Raw genomic sequence first — 21,018 nt, 5'->3', positions numbered from 1 at the left:
CCTGGGGTCCAGTCCCTCTGCGACACTCCCACTCTCCCCCACGTCTCCTGCAGGCCTCACAGAGCCTGTGCTCATCCGGCTTGACGTGGACACCAAGCTCAATGAGCAGCTGAAGGTGAGGCTGCACCTGTCCTGTCCCAGGAGGGTGTGTCCAGGTGGGCCCTGCAGGCTCTGGGCCAGGATCCCGAAAGCCAACTCGTGATGCCCTCTCCCCACAGACCTCCTTCTTCCTCGTGCGGGAGGACACCAAGGCTGCCGTGCTGCTCCACCTGCTGCGCAACGTGGTGCGACCCCAGGACCAGACCGTGGTGTTTGTGGCCACGAAGCACCATGCCGAGTACCTCACTGAGGTGAGCCCGGTCCTGAGTGGGACGGCCACCTCCTTCAGCTGGAGTTTGGAGCTGCAGTTCCCTATGCGGTCACTAGAGGGCAGCATGAGAGTGGACCAGGAACCTGGGCCTGGGCTCAAGATGGTCATTTTTATTTTTATTTTTTGAGACGGAACCTGGCTCTGCCATCCAGGCTGGAGTGCAGTGGCACAATCGCGGCTCACTGCAGCCTTGACCTTCCAGGCGCAAACAGTCCTCCCACCTCAGCCGCCCGAGTACTTGGGACTTCTGGCGCTTGTCACCATGCCCAGCTAATTTGTTGCTTATTTTTGTATGTTGTAAAGACAGGTTCTCACTCATTTGCCCAAGCTGGTCTTGAACTTCTGGGCTCAGGTGATCCTCCCACCTTAGCCTCCTATAGTACTGGGATTATAGATATGAGCCATTGCACGCAGCCTAAACTTTTTACTATGAAAACATTTCTTTTTTTTTTTTCTTTGGAAATGACATCTCACTCTGTCGCCCAGGGTGGGGTACAGTGGCACAATCTCAGCTCACTGCAACCTCCACCTCCCAGGTTCGAGTGATTCTCCTGCCTCATCCTCGTGAGTAGCTGAGACTTCAGGCACCACCATGCCTGCTAATTTTTGTATTTTTCTTAGAGACAGGGTTTTGCTGTGTTGGCGAGGCGGGTCTTGAACTCCTGACCTCAAGTGATCTGCCCATCTCAGCCTCTCAAAGTGCTGGGATTACAGGTGTAAGCCACAACGCCTGGCCTAAACTTTTTATTGTGAGAAAATTTCAAAGACATACTAAGATCAGAAAATAATATGATGAACTCCTGGGTACTCGTTATCTAGGTACAACTGTTATCAGCTCATAGCTGGTCTTGACCTTCATCGGTTATTTCCCCTTACCATCTGGGTTATTTTGAAACCTGTCCCTGCCATCCTGTCATTTTCCTGTAGATTTTTAGTGTTTGGTTTGTTTGACTTCTTACGATTGAGGCGTGACCTGCATGTAGTAAGCTGTGTGAAGTGCTGTTAGCATGTGTGAGTGGCTCAAAGAGTTTTCTCATATGTGTTATCCCTGTGTGACCCTCGCCTGAGTCAAAGCCTGGGGAGTCACTGCCCCAGAAGGCAGGGGGGCCCCTTTCTGTCAGTGCCTGCCTCCCCGTCAGCTACACCTGGGTCTCTTCTCTGAGGACATGGTTCACTGGGTTTCACTTACTCCACACACAGTTAACAACGCTCCCTCTGTGCAGCTGCTGGGGTCACCAGTGAATAAGACCAAAATAGTAATTTTTAAATAGTTTTTTTTAGAGACAAGAGTTTTGCTCCTTTGGCCAGGCTGGAGTGTAGTGGCATGATCATGGCTTACTGCAGCCTCTGCCTTCTGGGCTCAAGTGATCCACCCACCTCAGCCTCCCAAGTACCTGGGACTCTAGGCACGAGACATGCCTGACCATGCCAGCTCATTATTTATTTATTTTTATTTTTCTGTAGAGATGGTGTCTTGCTGTGTTACCCAGGCTAGTCTTGAGCTTCTGGGCTCAAGTGATTTTCCAGCCTTGGTCTCCTGAAATGCTGGGATTACAGGCGTGAGCCACCATGCCCAGTTTAAATAGTAATCTGTAAAGAACAGCTAGCGCTGTCATGAGTGTCCTGTGTTGAGACTCTGTTCTCAGCACTGTGTATACTGACTCATGTGATCCTCATAATAAGGCTACAAAGAAGGGGCAGTTATTCGTACAGATGAGGAAAATGAGACGCAGAAAGGTTTGGTAACTTGCCCAAGGTCACACAGCTTGTTTGTAGCAGAATCAGGATAAGGCCTGTGCACTGAGGTGGCATTTGCAGCTTCCCTGAGAGGGCCCTCTGCACACATCATCTCTGATCCTCAGACAGCCCTGCAGAGAGGTGGGAGGTGTTGTAAGCTCCATTCCTCCCCAAACTGGTGTCACCCAGCAAGCTGGGATTCAGACCAAGGGTGCCAGACTCCAGAACCCGTGGTCTTTTCTCTGCACCTTAGTGCCCGTCCCCCACCATGGCCTGGCTTCCTTCCTTTCTCCTCCAAGTCTCCTTCTCACTTTGTTATCATGTTTGCTCTGAGCAGCTGCTGACGACCCAGCGGGTGAGTTGTGCCCACATCTATAGTGCCCTAGACCCGACAGCCCGCAAGATCAACCTTGCCAAATTCACGCTTGGCAAGTGCTCCGCCCTCATTGTGACTGACCTGGCCGCCCGGGGCCTGGACATCCCGCTGCTGGACAATGTCATCAACTACAGCTTCCCTGCCAAGGGCAAGCTCTTTCTGCACCGTGTGGGTAAGCGGCCCGTGGCTGGCCCTGGGGCAGGCAGGGGTGCCGGATCCTGGCAGAAGCCGAGGGTACAAGGCTTAACTCCTGACGCTGCATATGGGGTGGCTGTGGGCTTGTTTTAGAGACAGAGCCTTGCTGTATTGTTCAAGCTGGTCTCAAACTCCCTATTGTGCCACTGCACTGCAGCCTGGTGACGGAGCAAGATCTTGTCTCAAAAAAACAAAAAAAACCCAATTATTCAGCTTATGGCTTTTTTGACTTTACAATAGCACCCATACAACCATTCTATTTTTTTCTTTCAGTACAGATTCAATAAGTTACATGAGATATTCAACACTTTATTTTAAAATCGGCTATGTGTGGGATGATTTTGCCTAAGGGTAGGCTAATGGAAGTGTTTGGAGCATGTTCAAGGCAGGCTGGCTGAGCCGTGATGTTTAGTGGGTTAGATGCAGTGAGTGTGTTTTTGACGGCTGTTGGGTTTATTGAGACACAGCCGTTTGTAAGTCACGGAGCAGCTGTGGTCTCATTTCAGAGATCGCTGTCCCCCGTTGCTCTCTGATGACATGGCCGTCATTTTGGTGTGCGTCCATTCTTCTGATGTTTCTATTTTAAGTTGCAGTAAAGTAGACATAGCATACAATTCAGCATTTTGCCATTTCCCAGTGTGCAGTGGAGTGGCATTGAGTGTGTTCACATTGTGCAACCATCACCACCATCTGTCCCCAAAACCTTTTTTTTTTTTTTTTTTTTTGAGATGGAGTCTGTCCCCCAGGCTGGAGTGCAGTGGCATGATCTCGGCTCACTGCAACCTTCACCTCCCGGGTTCCAGCTATTCTCTTGCATCAGCCTCCCAAGTAGTTGGGATTTCAGGTGCTTGCCACCACGCCCGGCTAAGTTTTTGTGTTTTTAGTAGAGACGGGGATTTCACCATGTTGGCCAGGGTGGTCTTGAACTTCTAACCTCAAGTGATCCGCCTGCCTCAGCCTTCCAAAGTGCTGGGATTACAGGCGTGAGCCACCATGCTCAGTCCCAGAACTTTTTCATCTTGCAAAACTGAAGCTCTACCCATCAGACAAAATCTCCTTGTTCCCCTCCCATAGCCCCTGGTAACTGTTACTCTACTTTCTTTGCCTTCTTTTAATTCATAAATGTCATATGGTGGGCACACTTCCCTCTTGTTGCTGTCTGCTGTCCCCTAGTTTTTGTTACTGTGTGGAGGGCTGGTTCTGCATGTCCCTAGAGAGGTCCCCAGGACCCCTGCAAAGGGAATTTCTTGTGCCTCACAAGACCAGCAGTGCCAGCATGCAAAATTGCAATCATATTGGGTGCTCTTTTTTATAACTTGCTTTTTGTTTTTTTCTTTTTACATCACCACACATAGCGAATGTTTTTTGTTTACTGTGAAATGTCATTCTGTGATGGGTTGGCACATCTTTTCTGTAAGGGGCTAGACATGAAACGTTAGGCTTTGTGGACCATACTGTCTCTGTCATAACCGTTCATCTCTGCTGGTGTAGTGTGAATGGTGCCTATTCATTTACATAGACAAATGAGTGTGGCTGTGTTCCAATAAATCTTTATTTACACAGACAAGCAGGGGGCCAGGATCTCACTCTGTTGCTTGGGCTCTAGTGCAGTGGCATGGTCATAGCTCACAGTAAGCTTGAACTCCCAGATCCAAGCAATCATCCCAGCTTAGCCTCCCAAGTACTTAGGGCTACAGGCACACACCACCACATTTGGCTAATTTTCATTTTTTGTAAACACGGAGTCTTGCTATTTTGCCCAGGTTGTTCTTGAACTCCTGGCCTCAAGTGATTCTCCTGCCTTAGCCCCTCAAAGTGCTGTGATTGCAGGCGTGTGCCACTAGCCTGGCCCTGTAGGCTGCAGTTTGCCCACTCTTTTTCTGAGCTGTTTAATTCCCCACTGTGTGGCCATCAGCTAATTCACTTAACCAGTCCTCTATCCTTGAACCTTTAGTTCCCAACTTGGTGCTCTCCTAGTCAGGGCCACACTAAACCTCCTTGTGTGTGAATCTTTGCATCTTTGGGGGGAATTCTCAAAAGTGGGGGCACTGAAGAGTTGATCATGCTCATGAGCAGGCCCTTGCTGTATTTCTGCTAGTCTCCCAGAGCACTGTGTCAGCTCGGCCACACTCTCACAGATCAACCCAGGGACCATGATTGAACTTCCCTGTGCGTAGGTGGGGAGAGCAGCTATGCGAGTTCGAGGCCTGGCCAGGCTCACCCGCTCAGGATCTGGTCTGTGGGACTCATGCTAGGTCCAGGTTCTTCTAGTTTGCTTAATTAAGCTTGAACGTCTCCTTGCTGCAGGCCGTGTGGCTCGGGCTGGCCGAAGTGGCACAGCCTACTCCTTGGTGGCCCCTGACGAAATCCCCTACCTGCTGGATCTGCACCTGTTCCTGGGCCGCTCCCTTGCCCTTGCCCGACCCCTCGAGGACCCCTCAGGTGAGCGGAGGCTGGGTGGGGTTAGGGGTCCCCATAGAGTTCATGGACCCTGTTTTGGCTGTGGGAAGAGGTGGGGCTGGGTTTGACTCCAGGAGAAGATTCCTTATTTTATTTTATTTTATTTTATTTTATTTTATTTTATTTTATTTTATTTTTATTTCATATTTTTTGAGACAGAGTCTCGCTCTATTGCCTAGGCTGGGATGCAGTGGTGTGATCTTGGCTTACTGCAACCTCTGCCTCCCAGGTTCAAGCCATTCTCTTGCCTCAGCCTCCCAAGTAGCTGGGACTACCGATGCCTGGCTAATTTTTTATTGTATTTTTAGTAGAGACAAGGTTTTACCATGTTGGCCAGGCTGGTCTCGAACTCTTGACCTCAGGTGATTCACCCACCTCCCAAAGTGCTGGGATTACAGGTGTGAGTCACTGCGCCCGACTGATTCCTTTTATTTTTTAATGAGACGGGGTCTTACTCTTGCCCAGGCTGGAGTGCAGTGGTGCAGTCATGGCTCGCTGCAGCGTCCAACTCCTAGGCTCAAGCAAGCCACTGTGCCTGGCTAATCCCTCTATTTTAAACTCAGGATTTCCCACAACAATCCAGATTTCTGGTATCTACTAGGAAATGGTTGGATCTGGGTGCTAAGCTGTGGCGCCCCCATTAGACAGGCTCCCTGGTCCCCTGCAGCCCCTGCCTGCCTCCCCTTCCTGTTGGTATAGCCTGCCCAGCCCCTGCAGGCATCTAGTGTGTGACCCTATACTTGACTGAGTTTTCAGGGGAGTGCAGGGGGCGGGGAGGGAGGCTGAGGCACCTTTAGACCAAGCCCAAAGGACTTTATTTATTTATTTATTTATTTATTTATTTATTTATTTATTTATTGAGACAGAGTTTCGCTCTTGTTGCCCAGGCTGGAGTGCAATGGCGCGATCTTGGCTCACCACAATATCCGCGTCCTGGGTTCAAGCAATTCTTCTGCCTCAGTCTCCCGAGTAGCTGGGACTGCAGGCACACACCACCACGCCCAGCTAATTTTTTATTTTTAGTAGAGACAGGGTTTCACCATGTTGGCCAGGCTGGTCTCGAACTCCTGACCTCAGGTGATCTGCCCGCCTCAGCCTCCCAAAGTGCTGGGATTACAGGTGTGAGCCACCGTGCCCGGCCACCCACAGGACATTTCTGTATACACCCTAGAGTGGGAATGCATGGGACAGACAACGAGAATCACCGTGGCCTCCATCTATGGGCCTCCAACTGTGGGCTTCCACCTGCAGTCCTGCTGGTTCCCGGGCCCTGTACACATCTTGTCTCATTTGTCCATCTGTGCTGGAGGGAGGGCTGTCAATCACCTCTGCTTCACAGATGAGAGAACGGCTCTGACAGGCCTACCCGCATGCACACCGCAGAAAGGTGGGGAGCTAAGATTCAGAGCTCCGGGCCCCCTCCTCGGCTGTTCACTCTTGGCTGCCAGTGGTGATCTCTGTCCAGGCTGCGGCCCCCTCAGGTGACCGTGTGGCCCTGCAGTGTCCCAGCCCATGCCTGGAGGCAGCTGGAAAGCAGACACCGCAGTGGAGAGTCTGAGGTCAGATGCGAGGACACAGGAAAGGGCTGTGGGGCCTGGCCGGGGTCGGGGGCAGCCTGTACAGTCACTTGGAGGTGGAAGCCTCAGTTGGGCGCCACGCGGGGGTGAATTGGAGGGGCATTTCAAAGCATTTTCCTGGGGGCGAAGCTGAGAGTGCAAGGGCCAAGTGAGGGAGGTGTGAGCACAGCCCCACCCGGCAGCCCCAGGGGCCCAGTGACAGGCAGGAGCAGAAGAAATGGACCCTGCACCCGGGGCCTGCTCAGGGCTAGAGGCAGCACGCAGCCCTGTGCAGGCTTTACAGATCTGCGACCTTTTGGGTTGAGAGCTGTGCATGGGTGTGGGAGGGGCAGAGGGAGGGAAGGAGCCTCCCACAATGTCCAGGCAGAAACCACCCCCGGTACAGTTAGCTTTTAGGGAGAGACATCCTGCTTTTGCTCCAGAGCTAGCCAGGGGTCAGCAGGGCCCAGCACCTGCTTAATCTGGAGAGATGGGAAGAGGGCAGGCTCCTGACCCAGTGCAGGGTTTGGTTTCCGACCCTGACCCTCACCATGTGCCCCTGGGCAAATCTCTAAACCACCAGGAGCCTCAGTTTCCTCATCTCTAAAATGGACTCGTCAGGACCTTTCTTGCAAGATTGGCCAAATGTTGGTAATTGACGGTGGGTGATGGGCCCATGAGGTTCATCACACTCTTCCCTCAGCTTTTTGTGTTTTCCTTTCATCGTTTTGCCTTTTTTTTTTTTTTTTTTTTGAGAGGGGCTCACTCTGTCACCCAGGCTAGAGTATAGTGGCATGATCACAGCTCACTGCACCCTTGACCTCCTAGGCTCAAGCAGTCCTCCTACCTCACCCTCTTGAGGAGCTGGGAATACAGGCAGGTCCACCATGCCTGGATGATTTTTTAGCTTTTGTGGAGATGGGGGTCTCACTATATTGCCCAGCTGGGTCTTGAACTCCTGCACTCAAGTGATTCTCCATCTGTGCTGGAGGCTTCCAAAGTGCTGGGATTACAGGTGTGAGCCGCCGTGCCTGGCTTACAGTTGTAGATGTTCTGTAGTAGAAAGTCAGAACGTGATGACAAAAGAAAGCAGGTACTTTCCTCATATTTTTGGTGTGAGGTAAAGGAGATGATGGTGATGGACTCAGCACAGAGCTTGCACATAGGAAGCCTCTGTCGCTGGCTGTCCTCGGCATCCTCTGCTCTTACTGTTACTGTTACTTTTTACCGTAAGTATTGCTGTTGCTAGTATGGACTCTTCCTAGACTGAATCCTGTCTCTGCAACTGACTCATGTGACAGTCCTGGTAGTAACTGAACCTCACTAAGCCTCAGTTTTCTTATCTGTAGAACGGGGTTGCTGTGGAAATTGACTTTCTAATGCTGGAGTCAGCAAAGTTGCTGTTGGTTGTTTTTTGTTTTAGCTTTTTGTTTTTAAGAGAGACAAAGTCTTGTTCTGTCGCCCAGGCTGGAGTACAGTGGCGCTATCATGGCTCACTGCAGCCTTGGGCTCCCAGGCTCAAGTGATCCTCCTGCCTCACCCCCTGAGTAGTTGAGGGACTACAGGTGCACACCACCATGCCCGGCTAATTTTAAATTTTTTTGTAAACATGGAGGGTCACTACATTGCTCAGGCTGGTCTCTAATTCCTGGCCTCAAGTGATCCTCCTGCCACAGCCTCCCAGAACTCTGAGATTATAAGCATGAGCCACCGTGCCCGGCCAACAAAGTTTTGTTTTTAGAGCCAGATAGTACATATTCTAGACTCTGTGGGCCATGTGATCCAGGGTGGCTCTTCAACCCTGGCCTTGTAGTGCAAAAACAGCCAGAGACCATGCATAAGCGAGTAGTGCAGCTGTGCTCCATAGAGCTATTTACAGAAGCAGCAGGCAGCTGGCCGGCCGGCCGCAGTTTGTTGACCCCTGTCGGTGTATTCAAGTGTCTGGCTCTCTAGCTCCTCCGTAAGTGCTGGTGTTCTTTGCAGTGATTATTTTTTAGCCATTTACCTGTGATTCTGGAGCCAGGGTGAGACCCAGGAATGGTGGTCGGGCAGTGGACAGGCTGAAAGACCCCTGACAAGGTGCTGTGTGGGGTGCAGGTGCGGCCGGTGTGGATGGCATGCTGGGTCGGGTGCCACAGAGTGTGGTGGACGAGGAGGACAGTGGCCTGCAGAGCACCCTGGAGGCATCGCTGGAGCTACGGGGCCTGGCCCGCGTAGCCGACAACGCCCAGCAGCAGTATGTGCGCTCGCGCCCAGCGCCCTCACCCGAGTCCATCAAGAGGGCCAAGGAGCTGGACCTTGTGGGGCTGGGCCTGCACCCCCTCTTCAGTGAGTCCTTCTACAGGGCAGGGGTGGCAGGTGGGTCTTACTGACCCCACCCACAGCCTGACTCCTCACTGCTTTCCCACCAGGCTCACGTTTTGAGGAGGAGGAGCTGCAGCGGCTGAGGCTGGTGGACAGCATCAAGAACTACCGCTCCCGGGCGGTGAGTGGGGCCGGGCGGAGACCACGCTCTGAGTCCTGGCTCAGTGGAGGCCAGAGACAGATGGCCCGTGGCTGGGGTCACACAGTGACAACGGTGGTGCCATGACTCAGATTGCAGTCCTGACCCCTAGCAGGACCCCAGCAGGGATTTTCATCTGAGCTTATATCTCCTTAACCTGCAGCCTTGGCTCTGACAGCCTCTCTTGAGATGCCCCTTGTTCTGGAACCATCCCTGCTGGCCCACAGCAGGTCGCATGGGGCAGCCATTCCCTAGCACTTAACAGATGGTTCACGAGGGGAAGTGACATGCTCCCGGTCTGTTAGAGGCCTGAAGAGCTGGTTTTCCTGAGCTTCCTTCCCTCCTTCCCAACTGTTGACTCCCATTAGGCACCCCGTCTTGTGCATATGGAAGGGGATGCACAAAAGGAAAACCCTACTCGGGAGTGAGTAAGCTTGCCAGCCAGCTGGGATCAGGAGAGGAGCTGTCATGGTTAAGAGCGCCGGTTTTGAAGTCTAATGGACTTGGGTTGACAAGCTGTGGTTTTTCCTAGCGTGTGACCATGGGCTGGTTACTCACCCTCTCTGGGTTTTTGTTTTTGTTTGTTTTTGAAACTGGGTCTTACTTTGTCACCCAGGCTGGAGTGCAGTGGTGCAATCATGGCTCACTACATCCTTGACCTCCTGGGCTCAAGTGATCCTCCTATCTCAGCCTCCTGAGTAGCTGGGACTACAGGTGCATGCCACCACACATGGCTAATTTTTTTTATTTTTTGTAGAAATGAGGTCGTGCCATGTTGCCTAGACTGGTCTCAAACTCCTAGGTTCAGGTGATCCTCCTGCCTCAGCCTCCCAAAGTGCTGAGATTACAGGCGTGAGCCATGGTACCTGGCCTGGGTCTCTCTTTGTGTTTTTGTTTTATTTTTGAGATAGAGTCTCGCTCTGTTACCCAGGCTGGGGCGCAGTGGTGCAATCTCGGCTCACTGCAACCTCTGCCTCCTGGGTTCAAGTGATTCTCCTGCCTCAGCCTCATCAGTAGCTGGGACTACAGGTGCCCACCACCACACCTGGCTAATATTTGTATCTTTAGCAGAGATGGGGTTTCGCCGTGTTGGCCAGGCTGGTGTCGAAGTCCTGACCTCAAGTGATCTGCCTGCCTCAGCCTCCCAAAGTGCTGGGATTATAGGCATGAGCCACTGCGCCTGGCCTGGGTCTATCTAATTGTGAAGTGCAGATAATGAGAGTGCCCACCTTGGACACTGGGGAAGACTTGGGGAAGAATGCCCATAGGGAGCCCACCAAGTGGTAAGGGTGGGGTTAGGGGTAGGAGGCTGATGGGCAAAGGACTGGGTGTCCCCTTCACAGACTATATTTGAGATCAACGCCTCCAGCCGAGACCTGTGCAGTCAGGTGATGCGTGCCAAGCGGCAGAAGGACTGCAAGGCCATCACCCGCTTCCAGCAGGGACAGCAGGGGAGGCAGGAGCAGCAGGAGGGCCCAGTGGGCCCAGCCCCGAGCCGCCCAGCACTGCAGGAGAAGCAGCCTGAGAAAGAGGAGGAGGAGGAGGAGGAGGAGGCGGGAGAGAGTGTGGAGGTACAGGTTCCACCCTGGGGACCCTGGACCTGGGGTACAGGGAAGGGGTGGCTAAGTCGCAGCAGCCCGTGAGGCTGTTCTAGGGGCTTTGAGCAGTGGATGGAGGTGGATGCTGTCAGCTTCCCATCTGCAGAGTCGGGGTATGGTTCTTGTCCACTGTCCTTCGTTTAAAACTGGGGCTAGATCTTTAGCCTGAGAAGCTGTGTACAACATGACACCCTCAGTGGGGTCCAGGGCATCACCAGCCACCAAACACATCAGGGCTTCTGCAGTGAGACGTGCGAGTCTCACTCAGAGGGAGGACCATGAAGTGTCCCATTCACCTGGTGGGTGGGTCTTGGGCCTGCGTGTCCCACAGGATGTCCCTCTCTCATGTTTTGTTTAGACAGAGGGTTCAGTAGCCTAGAAGACCAGTTGGAGACCCCTGACCTAGTCCACGTTGTTCAGAGCAGGCCAGGCGCAGAGAGGGGCAGGGCCAGCTGTTACACAGCCTGGGGCGCGGAGCTGGAATGGGGAGTTGGGTCTCCCCTGGATGGCACTCTCTGCCTCACCTAGCTGTCCTGCCTCTGCTGGTCCCTGAGGCAGGGGTTGAGCTGTGTGTGCAGATGAGGAAACTGAGGGTCCCACAGGAGACACTGTCACCCAGCTAAGAAATGGCAAAGTGAAGCTTTGAAAGTCCCCGGGAAGCCACTGGCCCCTGTGGCCAGGGTGGTGGGTAGGGAGCCTGTGGGGACTCCCCAGGGGGCTACAGGCATGACGCTGGGCCTCGGTCTGCGTTCTGCCAGGACATTTTCTCAGAGGTCATGGGCCAGAAGCGGCAGCGGTCAGGACCCAACAGGGGAGCCAAGAGGCGGAGGGAGGAGGCCTGGCAGCGGGACCAGGAATTCTACATCCCCTACCGGCCCAAGGACTTCGACAGCGAGCGGGGGTGAGTGGCTGGCTGGGTCCTGGGTGGGGCAGGCGGGTCTGCTGGATCCCATCAATCCAGTTATGTCTCCCACTTTCCCTCTGCAGCCTGAGCATCAGCGGGGAAGGGGGAGCCTTCGAGCAGCAGGCGGCTGGCGCTGTCCTGGACCTGATGGGAGACGAAGCCCAGAACCTGACGAGGGGCCGGCAGCAGCTCAAGTGGTGAGTGAGCGAGTGACCCACCCATCCATGCCCCGGGTGAGTGAGCGAGTGAGCCGCCCATCCATGCCCCGGGTGAGTGAGCGAGTGAGCTGCCCCTCATGCCAGCAGGCAGGGTGAACTCCCTGACGTCCTCACTCCCATCTGATCCTGTACAGCCCGGATTATGAGCTGGCTGTCCCCCGTGTGACCACTCACAGCAGGTGTGATGGCCCCTGGCTGTCCTGTCCCCTTGATTTGATCACACACCACAGAGATCTTGACCCCGTCTATCCTTTTTGCTGGCAAGTCTTTCTAGACAGGGCTCAGGACCCATTTGTTCAGGAGGACTCTAACGTCTAGAGAATGTGTGTGACTCAACCAAGGGTCACAGCTGGGAAGGGGGAGGGGATTGGAAATCCTCCAGGAGGCCCTTGTCCCTGAGCCAGGCCCCAGTGCTGGCGGCAGTCCTCTGACCTTTATTGAGCGCCAACTGCATGCCAGACATGGCTGCACTGCTTTCCTTTAATGCTCCAACAACCTGACAAGAGGGTCGGGTGAGGAGACAGGCCCTGAGCGGGAACCGGCACTCCAAGCGTTTCCCTCCACGGCAGCCGTCCCAACTCCCTCTCCTGCAGGGACCGTAAGAAGAAGCGGTTTGTGGGAAAGTCAGGACAGGAAGACAAGAAGAAGATTAAGACAGAGAGTGGCCGCTACATCAACAGCTCCTACAAGCGAGACCTGTATCCTGAGGGGCGTGGCCGGGGAGGGGCGGGGCCGAGCAGCTTCAGCAGCCACATCTCCAATAAGTGGGACCTGTGCTGGGGGCGGGGCCCAGCAGCTTCAGCAGCAGCATCTCCAATAAGTGGGACCTGTGTGCTGGGGGCGGGGCCGAGCAGCTTCAGCCGCGACTGGGATAACAGAACTGTGTCTGCTGGGGCGGTGTGGGGAGGAGCCTTCTTCCATCCCAGAGGCTTCACGCAGCTTCCTTAACGAGGTTTCCCAGCTATCAGAAGTGGAAACAGAAACAGAAAATTGATGATCGTGACTCGGACGAAGAAGGAGCATCTGACCCGCGAGGCCCAGAGCGAAGAGGTGGGAAGCGAGGCCGTGGCCAAGGTGAGAGCCAGGGAGGGTGGGGAGTATGGGTGCACAGGTAGGTAGAGCAGTTATGGTCAGATTAGGGTAACACTGAGGCACGGGTGCAGGGGCTACTGCGGAGCCCCAGAGCTCGGTGTGTTGGGGTATGCTGCCAAAACCCTGGGTCCCTCCATGATCCCCCCCACCCAACCCCCACACCTACAGGTTCCCCCTTCCTACTATCCCGGTCTCTGATGGTCACGAGCATCACCTGACAGGCGCTGGGAAGCACCGTGCCCCTCAGGTGCCTTGTCCCCGACCTCTGTCCACTTCACAGATGAAGCCACGGGGATGACTTCTGGTAGATGCCCTGTTCATCTATTAAGCCTGCTGTCTAAAATCCTAGAGAACTTGGGAGGTGGAACCTTGTGGGAATGCTGCTATGTGGGCCATTTTCACCTGCAAAAATGGCATCTGCCTGTGGTTCGACCTGACAGAGTGGGCATGAATTGAACCCCTGTGGCATCCTCAGGAGTGACGTTCTTTTTAGCAATGCTGTGGGGAAGTTCATGTCACCAAAGACGCAGTCAGAAGCAGCTTTGGTTCCGGGAGGAGGCGATCACGGGGGATGTTGAGGAAGATACTTCCTCCAAATGTGGGTTGGCAAATAGAATATTTGGTCATTTGAGGACTTCGACCTCTTTGATCTGGCCTGGGTCCCTCAGCCAGTAAAAGGCTAAGGTGGATTTGAAGCCGGCTCTGTCTGCCAGAGCCTGTGTTTAAGGGCTGCTGTCAGGGAGGGGCTCCCACTTGCTGGGTGCGGGCAGGCTTTATCCTGGAAGGCCACACATGACCTGGGAGGCAAGATGACTGTGAATACCCATTTTACAGGCCGGGAAACAGGTGCCTTATGAGGGCTGTGACTGAACCTGAGTCACCCAGCTGCCCAAGGCTTCCACCTGGGGCCTTCCCTGGGGAGTGGGGAGTTTGGGACCATGTCCTGGGTCTCTCTCAGATGGCGTTAGCCCCTGCAGTGTCCCTCCACCTTCTGGGGCTGGTCACTGCCTTCTCTGGGTGTCTCTGTGAGCCTGCGTTCATTTGCCTGGGCTTGTTCTCTGTGGCTCCTCCCCCTCCAGCTCTCCCATCTGTGGGAGTGTCTCCTTGTCAGCGTGGCTGGGTGGGGACCACCCACACCTCACTTCTCAGCCTGTTTTTACCTGGATGAAACAGCAGCTTCTGCTGTGAGCAGTGCTGTGCAGTGGGCGGGCAGGGGCTGGGGAGACGGGGGCGACCTATGGGCTTTGGGAGAAAACAGCTGTTCTTCCTTTTTGTCCTCATTGGAGGTGATAGGTCCTGCGAGGCACCCTGGCTTCACTGGAGACAGCTGGGAATACCCCAATGGTCATCCCTCTAGGACCGCTGGGGAGGCTGCTGTTATGAATGGGGAGGAGGAGGAGGACACAGGACTTAGTGGGAGCCAGGGAGGGTGGTGCTTGCCTCCCGGAGAACTAGAAGAATGGACTACCTGACGCCCACCTGTCGGGCTAGGGCAGGGCCGCTGACCTCTGCTGCTGCTGCTTTGCTGTGTGACCTCAGACAAGTCCCTCTCCCTCTCTGGCCTTCTCTGATTCCTCTCCCACCTAAAGGAAGGTTCATCTACACCCTTTTTTCATCTAACAAGCCTAGAGCATGGTGTCCATGGAGACAGAGGCTAAGGTCTGTTTTGGTTACTATGGGGGACCTCAGAGCGTGCAGTAGAAGTAGGTGTGCTGTGGAAACATACACTTCTTGGTTGGAGAATTTTTAATAGTAACAGTCATGCCTAAAAGGCTCTTACTATGGGCCAGGCCTTGTTCTGAGCACTTTATACCATGGAAATGCATTTTCTCTTCACCCATGAAGGAGGTGCTGTGATTTATAATTCACAGATGGGGAAACTGAGGCACAGAGCCGTTTACTGACTTGCCCAGCATCCAAGAGGTCACACCTGGGATTTTAACCCCAGCAGTTCTGGCCCCGTGTTATTGACCACTCCATGAGGCTGCCTAAAACTTTATTAGCCACCTACTGTGTACAGACACCGGGCCACAGCAATAAGCACAGAACAGGAGTAGGGACAGGGGAGGAGTCTGCAAGCTTCTGGGAGGAGGGGATCTTGGGAGTGATCCCAACAGCTGAGCTCCCTGAATCCCTGTCCCAGCAGGTGCATCCCGGCCCTGCACCCCAGGCACCCCTGCAGGCTGCGTCCGACCGGAACTCAAGACCAAGCAGCAGATCCTGAAGCAGCGGCGCCGGGCCCAGAAGCTGCGCTTCCTGCAGCGTGGTGGCCTCAAGCAGCTCTCTGCCCGCAACCGCCGCCGCGTCCAGGAGCTGCAGCAAGGCGCCTTCGGCCGGGGCACCCGCTCCAAGAAGGGCAAGATGCGGAAGAGGATGTGAGGACCGGGACCCAGCCCCGTGGCTCCTTGATTGGCCTGAGGGTGGGCATCGGCAGACGTTCCTGTGCACCACTGTGTGCCTGGCCCAGTGCTGGGACTGGGGGCACTCCCTGCAGGAGCCATCGTCCGTGAAAAGGAGCACTGTATGGCCACGGAAGGGCAGCAGCTGCGTCAGCCTAAGACAGAGACGTTTGAGCAGGGCCTTGAAGGGTGTGTAGGAGTTCGGCAGCAAAGCCAGGCAGGCCAAGACCTGAGTTGGCAACTCAGCTGCTGCTGCTTCCATGTGTTCTGGGTTCAGAGGTCATGGCTGCACCAGTCAGAGCCCTGAGTGCCTCAGGGTTTGGCGATGGAATTTTTAATATAATAAAGCTTTGTTGAGCACTGCTGGTGGGCCAGGAGTGCGGTCTACTTGGGGAGTTGGAATGGAGAGACCCAGGTACTAAAATCCCAGCTAACGTGGCAGAGGAGTTGTGGGTCTCCCCAGGGCAGGTTCTGCTGCTGTGTCCATTTAGCGATGAGGAAATTGAGGCTCAGAGCACAAGCCAGGTACCGGAGGTGGGAGTTGGTCCCTCTTCCTCCCACCGGGACATGGTTGCAGCTGGGAGTGGGCTGTGGGAGGGGAACAGGAGGTGCAGCCCCGGGGCAAGGGCACAGCTGCTCCCCTCTGGCTATGAAGAGGTTAACTCAGCCCCTCCACACCTGGAGGTCAGAACCTGGCCTGCCCTCTGTCTTCTCACCACCCACCCCCTGTTTGAGGTTCTGAGAAGGTCAAGGGTGGCCCCAGCAGCTGAATTCTCAGGCTGGGCCCCTCACCTGGCAGAGTCCATAGCGGAGGGGTCTTGGTGATCTGTCATCTAGCATGGACCCTGCTGAGGCCTGACAAAGAGCTCTTTTCATGCCCCAGCCACCCTGGCAGGGAGGGCCTGGTCTGATCTCATTTGCCCCACACATAGCCCCTTGACCTTCCCATCACCTCCTCATCAGGGCTTGCACTTACTGAGTGCTTGCTATGTGCCCCTCATGGCAGGCCCACAGCACTCTGAACAGGCACAGCCCTCCCATCTTCCCAATGAGGAAACGGATTCAGGAAGAGCCACTCAGTCCACACCCCAATGGAAATGTGGGCCCTCCTATCTCAGGGTCTCTCGGGGATCCCCTCTCCCGCTGCTCACCTGGGTCAGGGCTAGGAGGCAGGGGCCGCAGGCTCAGCCTGACCCAGGCCAGCCAGCATGGCAGAGAGGTCCTGCATGAACAGCTTCACCTGGCGGGGAGCCCAACACAAAGTCACATCCCAGCCCCAGAGTCACTGTCCAGCCCCCATCCCTCAACACGAGGGGAGGCCAAAAGGCCGGGTGGGGACTGGAGACCCCCTCATTAAAAGAACAGCAATGATGGTGGTTCCGAGAGGCGGTGACTGAGATCCTAAACCATTCTGGGTTTTAAAAGCCTCAAGCCAACCTTCCCAACTGCTGCGTGAGCAGACACCTTCACAGCTTCCTTGCTGCTGTCACCTGCACTATCCAATTAGTATTTTCATTTACATCAATCGGCTTTATTTTCTTGTAACTGGATCAGTCATATTCATTGGTTTGTGATCTACTCTTATCTCCATGGGTGGCCATCCTTTATTGTGTTTTAATTAACTTCTTTATGAATATGAACTTAATAAATGCCATGGATCCATTGTAAAAACTAGGACTTGAGGGTGAACTTACAACCATCTGTGGGCTCCCCTCATATTTGTCATCGTATCAACAACTGAGAAGGAAACTATCTCCACCAAAATGGAGAAAAATAGTTACCCCTTGTCCTAACTAGGGGCAACTGGAAAAATAATGAAAATGCAATGAATAAATGAAGCTGTTACTGAATTCTGGCAGCCGCAGGACAGTGTGAGTCCCAGGCCCGGAGGCCAGGGAGTGTTGGGAGGTGGGAAAAGGCATAGTGTCCCTCCATGGAGCCTTTCTCCTTGACGGGCAGAGAGTTGATTTTGAAAAGAGATGATCTGGTCCTAGTGCAGTGTTGTTTACAACTAATTAATTACAACCGGTTACAGATTTTGTTCCTTCTTAATTTCCACTACTCCAGTTGGACTTAAAGAAAAGGGACTGACTTTTGCCTATTTACATCAAGCCTGTGTTTCTGCTAGTCTCATGCCACAAGGTAACCAGGTAACAGGCCAGGCTGGGAAGAACAGTGGCATTGATGCATCCAACCAACTAGGAGGGGGGAAGCAGATTCCCAGGTTCCAGATCTTCGTGTTCGGTTGGAATCCTGGCCATTGGGCAGAACAGGAATGGGAATGGGTTGGGGAAAAGGTGGGATGCCTCCCTTTACTTTGCCTCCACTTCTCAAAGGGGCCACGCTTTGGGTATACCCACTAGAAACAAGAAGTGTTTGAAGTCTGAAATCTCCCTCCGTTGTAAACCTATGTCATGCTGAGTGCGGTGGTTCACACCTGTAATCCTAGCACTTTGGGAGGCTAAGGCGGGAGGATAACTTGAGGTTGGGAGCTCGAGACCAGCCTGGCCAACATAGTGAAACCCCATCTCTACTAAAAATACAAAATTAGCCAGGTGTGGTGTGTGCCTGTAATCACAACTATTTGAGAGGCTGAGGCAGGAGAATTGCCAGGAGGCAGAGGTTGCAGTGAGCCGAGATCGTGTCACTGCACTCCAGCCTGGGTGACACAGGGCTAGACTCTGTCTCAAAAAAAAAAAAAGCCTATGTCACATTCTACGCTACACAACTCACCCTAACCCCACCCTCACCCTCCCTGCGGAAGCTGAGGCCTCTCTGTGCAGGAAGCAGGGAGCCAGAGGGCCAGAGATTAATGAAGAGCAAGGCTGGACCTCATGATTTTTTACAGTTGTTGCCACATGTGTGGGCTGTTGGATCCTGTGAGAAAAGAGGGACTCAGCACAAACCCTGGCCTTCCTGGTAGAGGGAGGGCATTGAGACCAGCCACTTTTTTTTTTCTTTTTTTTTTCTTTTTGAGATAGAGTCTAGCTTCATCGCAGAGAGGGGCATGGCTTTCTTCTGGCCACTGTCAGAGCCAAGACACCCTCAGGAATCCATCCTAGACCTGGTGCCCGCGTGGTGATTGAGCCACAGCTGGGGCAAGGGCTCTGACCTTAGAGGGCCATGCTTAACCCAGAGAAGGTGTTGCTAACTGTGGGGTTTTAGGTACCTAATTTTTCCAAAGAGGGAGTGTTTGGGGGCTGGAGGTGCCATAAAAAGGGGCCCTCACCTGCTCTAGTTGTCCCTCCGTGTCCTCAATGTCCAGGGTGGGCGGCTGCCCCTGACGCTGGCACACTAGCTGGAACAGGTTGAGCACGGCCATCCTGCTGCGTCCCAGGAGCAGAGTCTTCTCCGCTGCTGTGTTCTGAATCTGAATCCACTTGGATTCCTGGAGAACACCCACCCTGCTCCCGATTATGGCAACTGGCCCGAGGCGGGCTGCCCTCTCTTCACGGCCACATGTTTTTGTTTGTTTGTTTGTTTTCTTCTTGAGATGGAGTCTAGCTTTGTTGCCCAGGCTGGAGTGCAGTGGCCTGATCTCAGCTCACTGCAACCACCGCCTCCTGGGACCTAGCGATTCTCCTCCTTCAGCCTCCCAGTAGCTGGGACTACAGGCGCCTGCCAGTGGACCTGGCTAATTTTTGTATTTTTAGTAGAGACAGGGTTTTACCATGTTGGCCAGGCTGGTCTCGAAATCACGACCTGAGGTGATCCGCCCCTCTCGGCCTCCCAAAATGTTGGGATTACAGGCATGAGCCACAGCGCCCGGCATTCTTCCCATCCACTTCTGCCAGTCAGGCACCTCCCGAGGTGCTCTCGGGAGAGGGTTGCAGGAGCCTCGTGCCGGCGGATAGGGCGGGGCCTCATGCCCGAAAGGGCTCAGTGATGCCTGAGATCCCCTCCTTAGTGCAGCGGACCCTCTGGGGTACCATTGCCCCATCTGTCCTCATCAGCCCTGGCGTTCCTCCCCGCCCGGCTGTGGAAGCCTGGGGTCCCGAGCGCCCCCGACGGACGGCGGGCCGTACCCACAGCAGCGTACGCTCCCTGGCAGCCTCCAGGCGCTCCTGCAGCTGCGCCCGCCTCTGGCCCTGTGCGAGCACCTCGTCCGGCCAGGCGTCCCGCAGCTGCTGCAGTCGCGCTCGCGCCGCCTCCAGCTCCGCTAGCCGCTCGCGCTCCCTGAGCCTCAGCGCCGCCTGTGTCTGGGCCAGGCCGTCGAAGCGCGCCACCAGTTCCGGGACCTCTTGGAACTAGAGTTGGGGGCGGGGAAGGGACTCACATGGGCCTGCAGTCCCCTACCCTCCCCATCCCACCTGGCCGCCGGCGTTCCTTATTATTGGAATAATCTTTCTAGAAAGTGACTTAAATGTCAACCTCCGTTTGTTAGAGACAAGGTCTCGGTCTGTCACCTGGGGTGGAGTGCAGTGGCGTGATCATAGCTCACTGTCATCTCGAACTCCTGGGCTCAAGTGATCCTCCCATCACCGCTCCAGAGTAGCTGGGATATAGTCACACACCACCACGCCCGGCTAATTTTTTGTAGAGACAGGGGTCACTCTATGTTACCCAGACTGGTCTCGAACTCCTGGCTTCAAGCAATCCTCCCGTCTTGGCCTCCCAAAGTGTTGGGATTACAGGCGTGAGCCACTTGCGCCCGGCCAGTGTTAGCTTTCTGAATCTTCAGTTTTCCTAGCTGTAAAATGGGGTTGACAGTTGACAATAACAGGAGTCACTTCACTGGACTTTAGGGAGGACTCAAAAACAAAACGTGGGCGGTGGCTCACACCTGTAATCCCAGCACTTTGGGAGCCAAGGTGGGAGGATCGCTTGAGCCCAGGAGTTCGAAACCAGCCTGGGCAACATAGCAAGACCACTGTCTCTACTAAAAATAATAATTAAAAAAATAGCCAGGCGTGGTGGCATGCGCCTGTGGTCCCAGCTACTTGGTAGGCAGAAGCAAGAGGATCCCTTGAGCCCAGGAAGTCGAGGCTGCAGTGAGCCGAGATCGCGCCAATGCACTCCAGCCTGGTGACAAAGCGAGACACTGTCTCAAAAATACTCCAAAACTAACAACCACAAAAACTAAAGCGTATCCCTGGCATACAGTGAGCGCTCCATAAGCGATAGTTCTTGGCATGCACGCCAAGAACTCCAGTAGTTCAGCGCTACAGTAGTTCGCCGGTCCGAAGCCGTCCCTGAGCCACTCAGCGCCGCGCGGTGGCGCCGAGCTCCGAGCCTTCTTCCCAGGACTCACCCCGGGCAGCAGCTCCAGCGCTTGCTCCAGCAGGCGCGCGCAGGGCTCCAGGCGCTTAAGCCGGCGCTGCAGCCGCGCGCGTTCCTGCCGTAGCTCCTGGAGCTGGGTCCGCAGACGCAGCGCCTCCGCCTCCCGGCGGCTGGCCTGGTGTCGCTCCTCCGCCGCCCTCCGCAGAGCGCGATTGCGCCGGGCCTCGGAGTCCTGGGGAGTAAGGTGGGGAGAAGGCGATTTTCAGGAATCGGGAGCTGGCAGGGAGTTCGGAACCTCCATCCTGCCCTGACATTCGCATGCAAAACCAGGGGCAGCCAGCAGGCCTGGGTCGGAAGCTGGCTCTTCACCCAATTCCCCCGCCTGCTTTT

General features: G+C 54.6%; 2 protein-coding genes across 6 annotated transcripts in view; one reads left to right on the top strand and one right to left on the bottom strand.

Moving 5' to 3' along the window:
* DDX54 (DEAD-box helicase 54) overlaps nucleotides 1-17,082 on the top strand; it is a 28,530-nt gene extending 11,448 nt beyond the window's left edge. Inside the window, exons 9-20 of one of the 5 annotated variants that reach the window (XM_017847312.1) lie at nucleotides 54-115; nucleotides 219-350; nucleotides 2,445-2,655; nucleotides 4,986-5,120; nucleotides 8,792-9,022; nucleotides 9,106-9,179; nucleotides 10,541-10,768; nucleotides 11,554-11,696; nucleotides 11,783-11,896; nucleotides 12,511-12,615; nucleotides 12,879-12,991; nucleotides 15,156-17,082. In XM_017847312.1, the coding sequence (XP_017702801.1) occupies nucleotides 54-115; nucleotides 219-350; nucleotides 2,445-2,655; nucleotides 4,986-5,120; nucleotides 8,792-9,022; nucleotides 9,106-9,179; nucleotides 10,541-10,768; nucleotides 11,554-11,696; nucleotides 11,783-11,896; nucleotides 12,511-12,615; nucleotides 12,879-12,991; nucleotides 15,156-15,388 (1,781 nt within the window). In that variant the 3' untranslated portion in view covers nucleotides 15,389-17,082. Of the gene's footprint in view, nucleotides 1-53; nucleotides 116-218; nucleotides 351-2,444; nucleotides 2,656-4,985; nucleotides 5,121-8,791; nucleotides 9,023-9,105; nucleotides 9,180-10,540; nucleotides 10,769-11,553; nucleotides 11,697-11,782; nucleotides 11,897-12,510; nucleotides 12,616-12,878; nucleotides 12,992-15,152 lie in introns of all 5 variants that reach the window. The other 4 variants (XM_017847311.1, XM_017847316.1, XM_017847313.1 and 1 more) reach the window with 4 other exon arrangements.
* Nucleotides 13,018-21,018, bottom strand: part of CFAP73 (cilia and flagella associated protein 73) — an 11,797-nt gene continuing 3,796 nt past the window's right edge. Inside the window, exons 4-8 of the mRNA XM_017847317.1 lie at nucleotides 20,660-20,860; nucleotides 19,434-19,655; nucleotides 18,638-18,796; nucleotides 16,560-16,648; nucleotides 13,018-15,563 (exon numbers count right to left, since the gene is read on the bottom strand). Coding sequence (XP_017702806.1) covers nucleotides 16,571-16,648; nucleotides 18,638-18,796; nucleotides 19,434-19,655; nucleotides 20,660-20,860 — 660 coding nt within the window. The 3' untranslated portion in view covers nucleotides 13,018-15,563; nucleotides 16,560-16,570. The remainder of the gene's footprint in view (nucleotides 15,564-16,559; nucleotides 16,649-18,637; nucleotides 18,797-19,433; nucleotides 19,656-20,659; nucleotides 20,861-21,018) is intronic.

Source organism: Rhinopithecus bieti, unplaced genomic scaffold (assembly GCF_001698545.2).
Source record: "Rhinopithecus bieti isolate Rb0 unplaced genomic scaffold, ASM169854v2 scaffold_26532, whole genome shotgun sequence".
Taxonomy (NCBI): Eukaryota; Metazoa; Chordata; class Mammalia; order Primates; family Cercopithecidae; genus Rhinopithecus; species Rhinopithecus bieti.
Note: the sequence above shows the minus strand (reverse complement) of the source record. Positions and strands in the feature narration are given on the sequence as shown.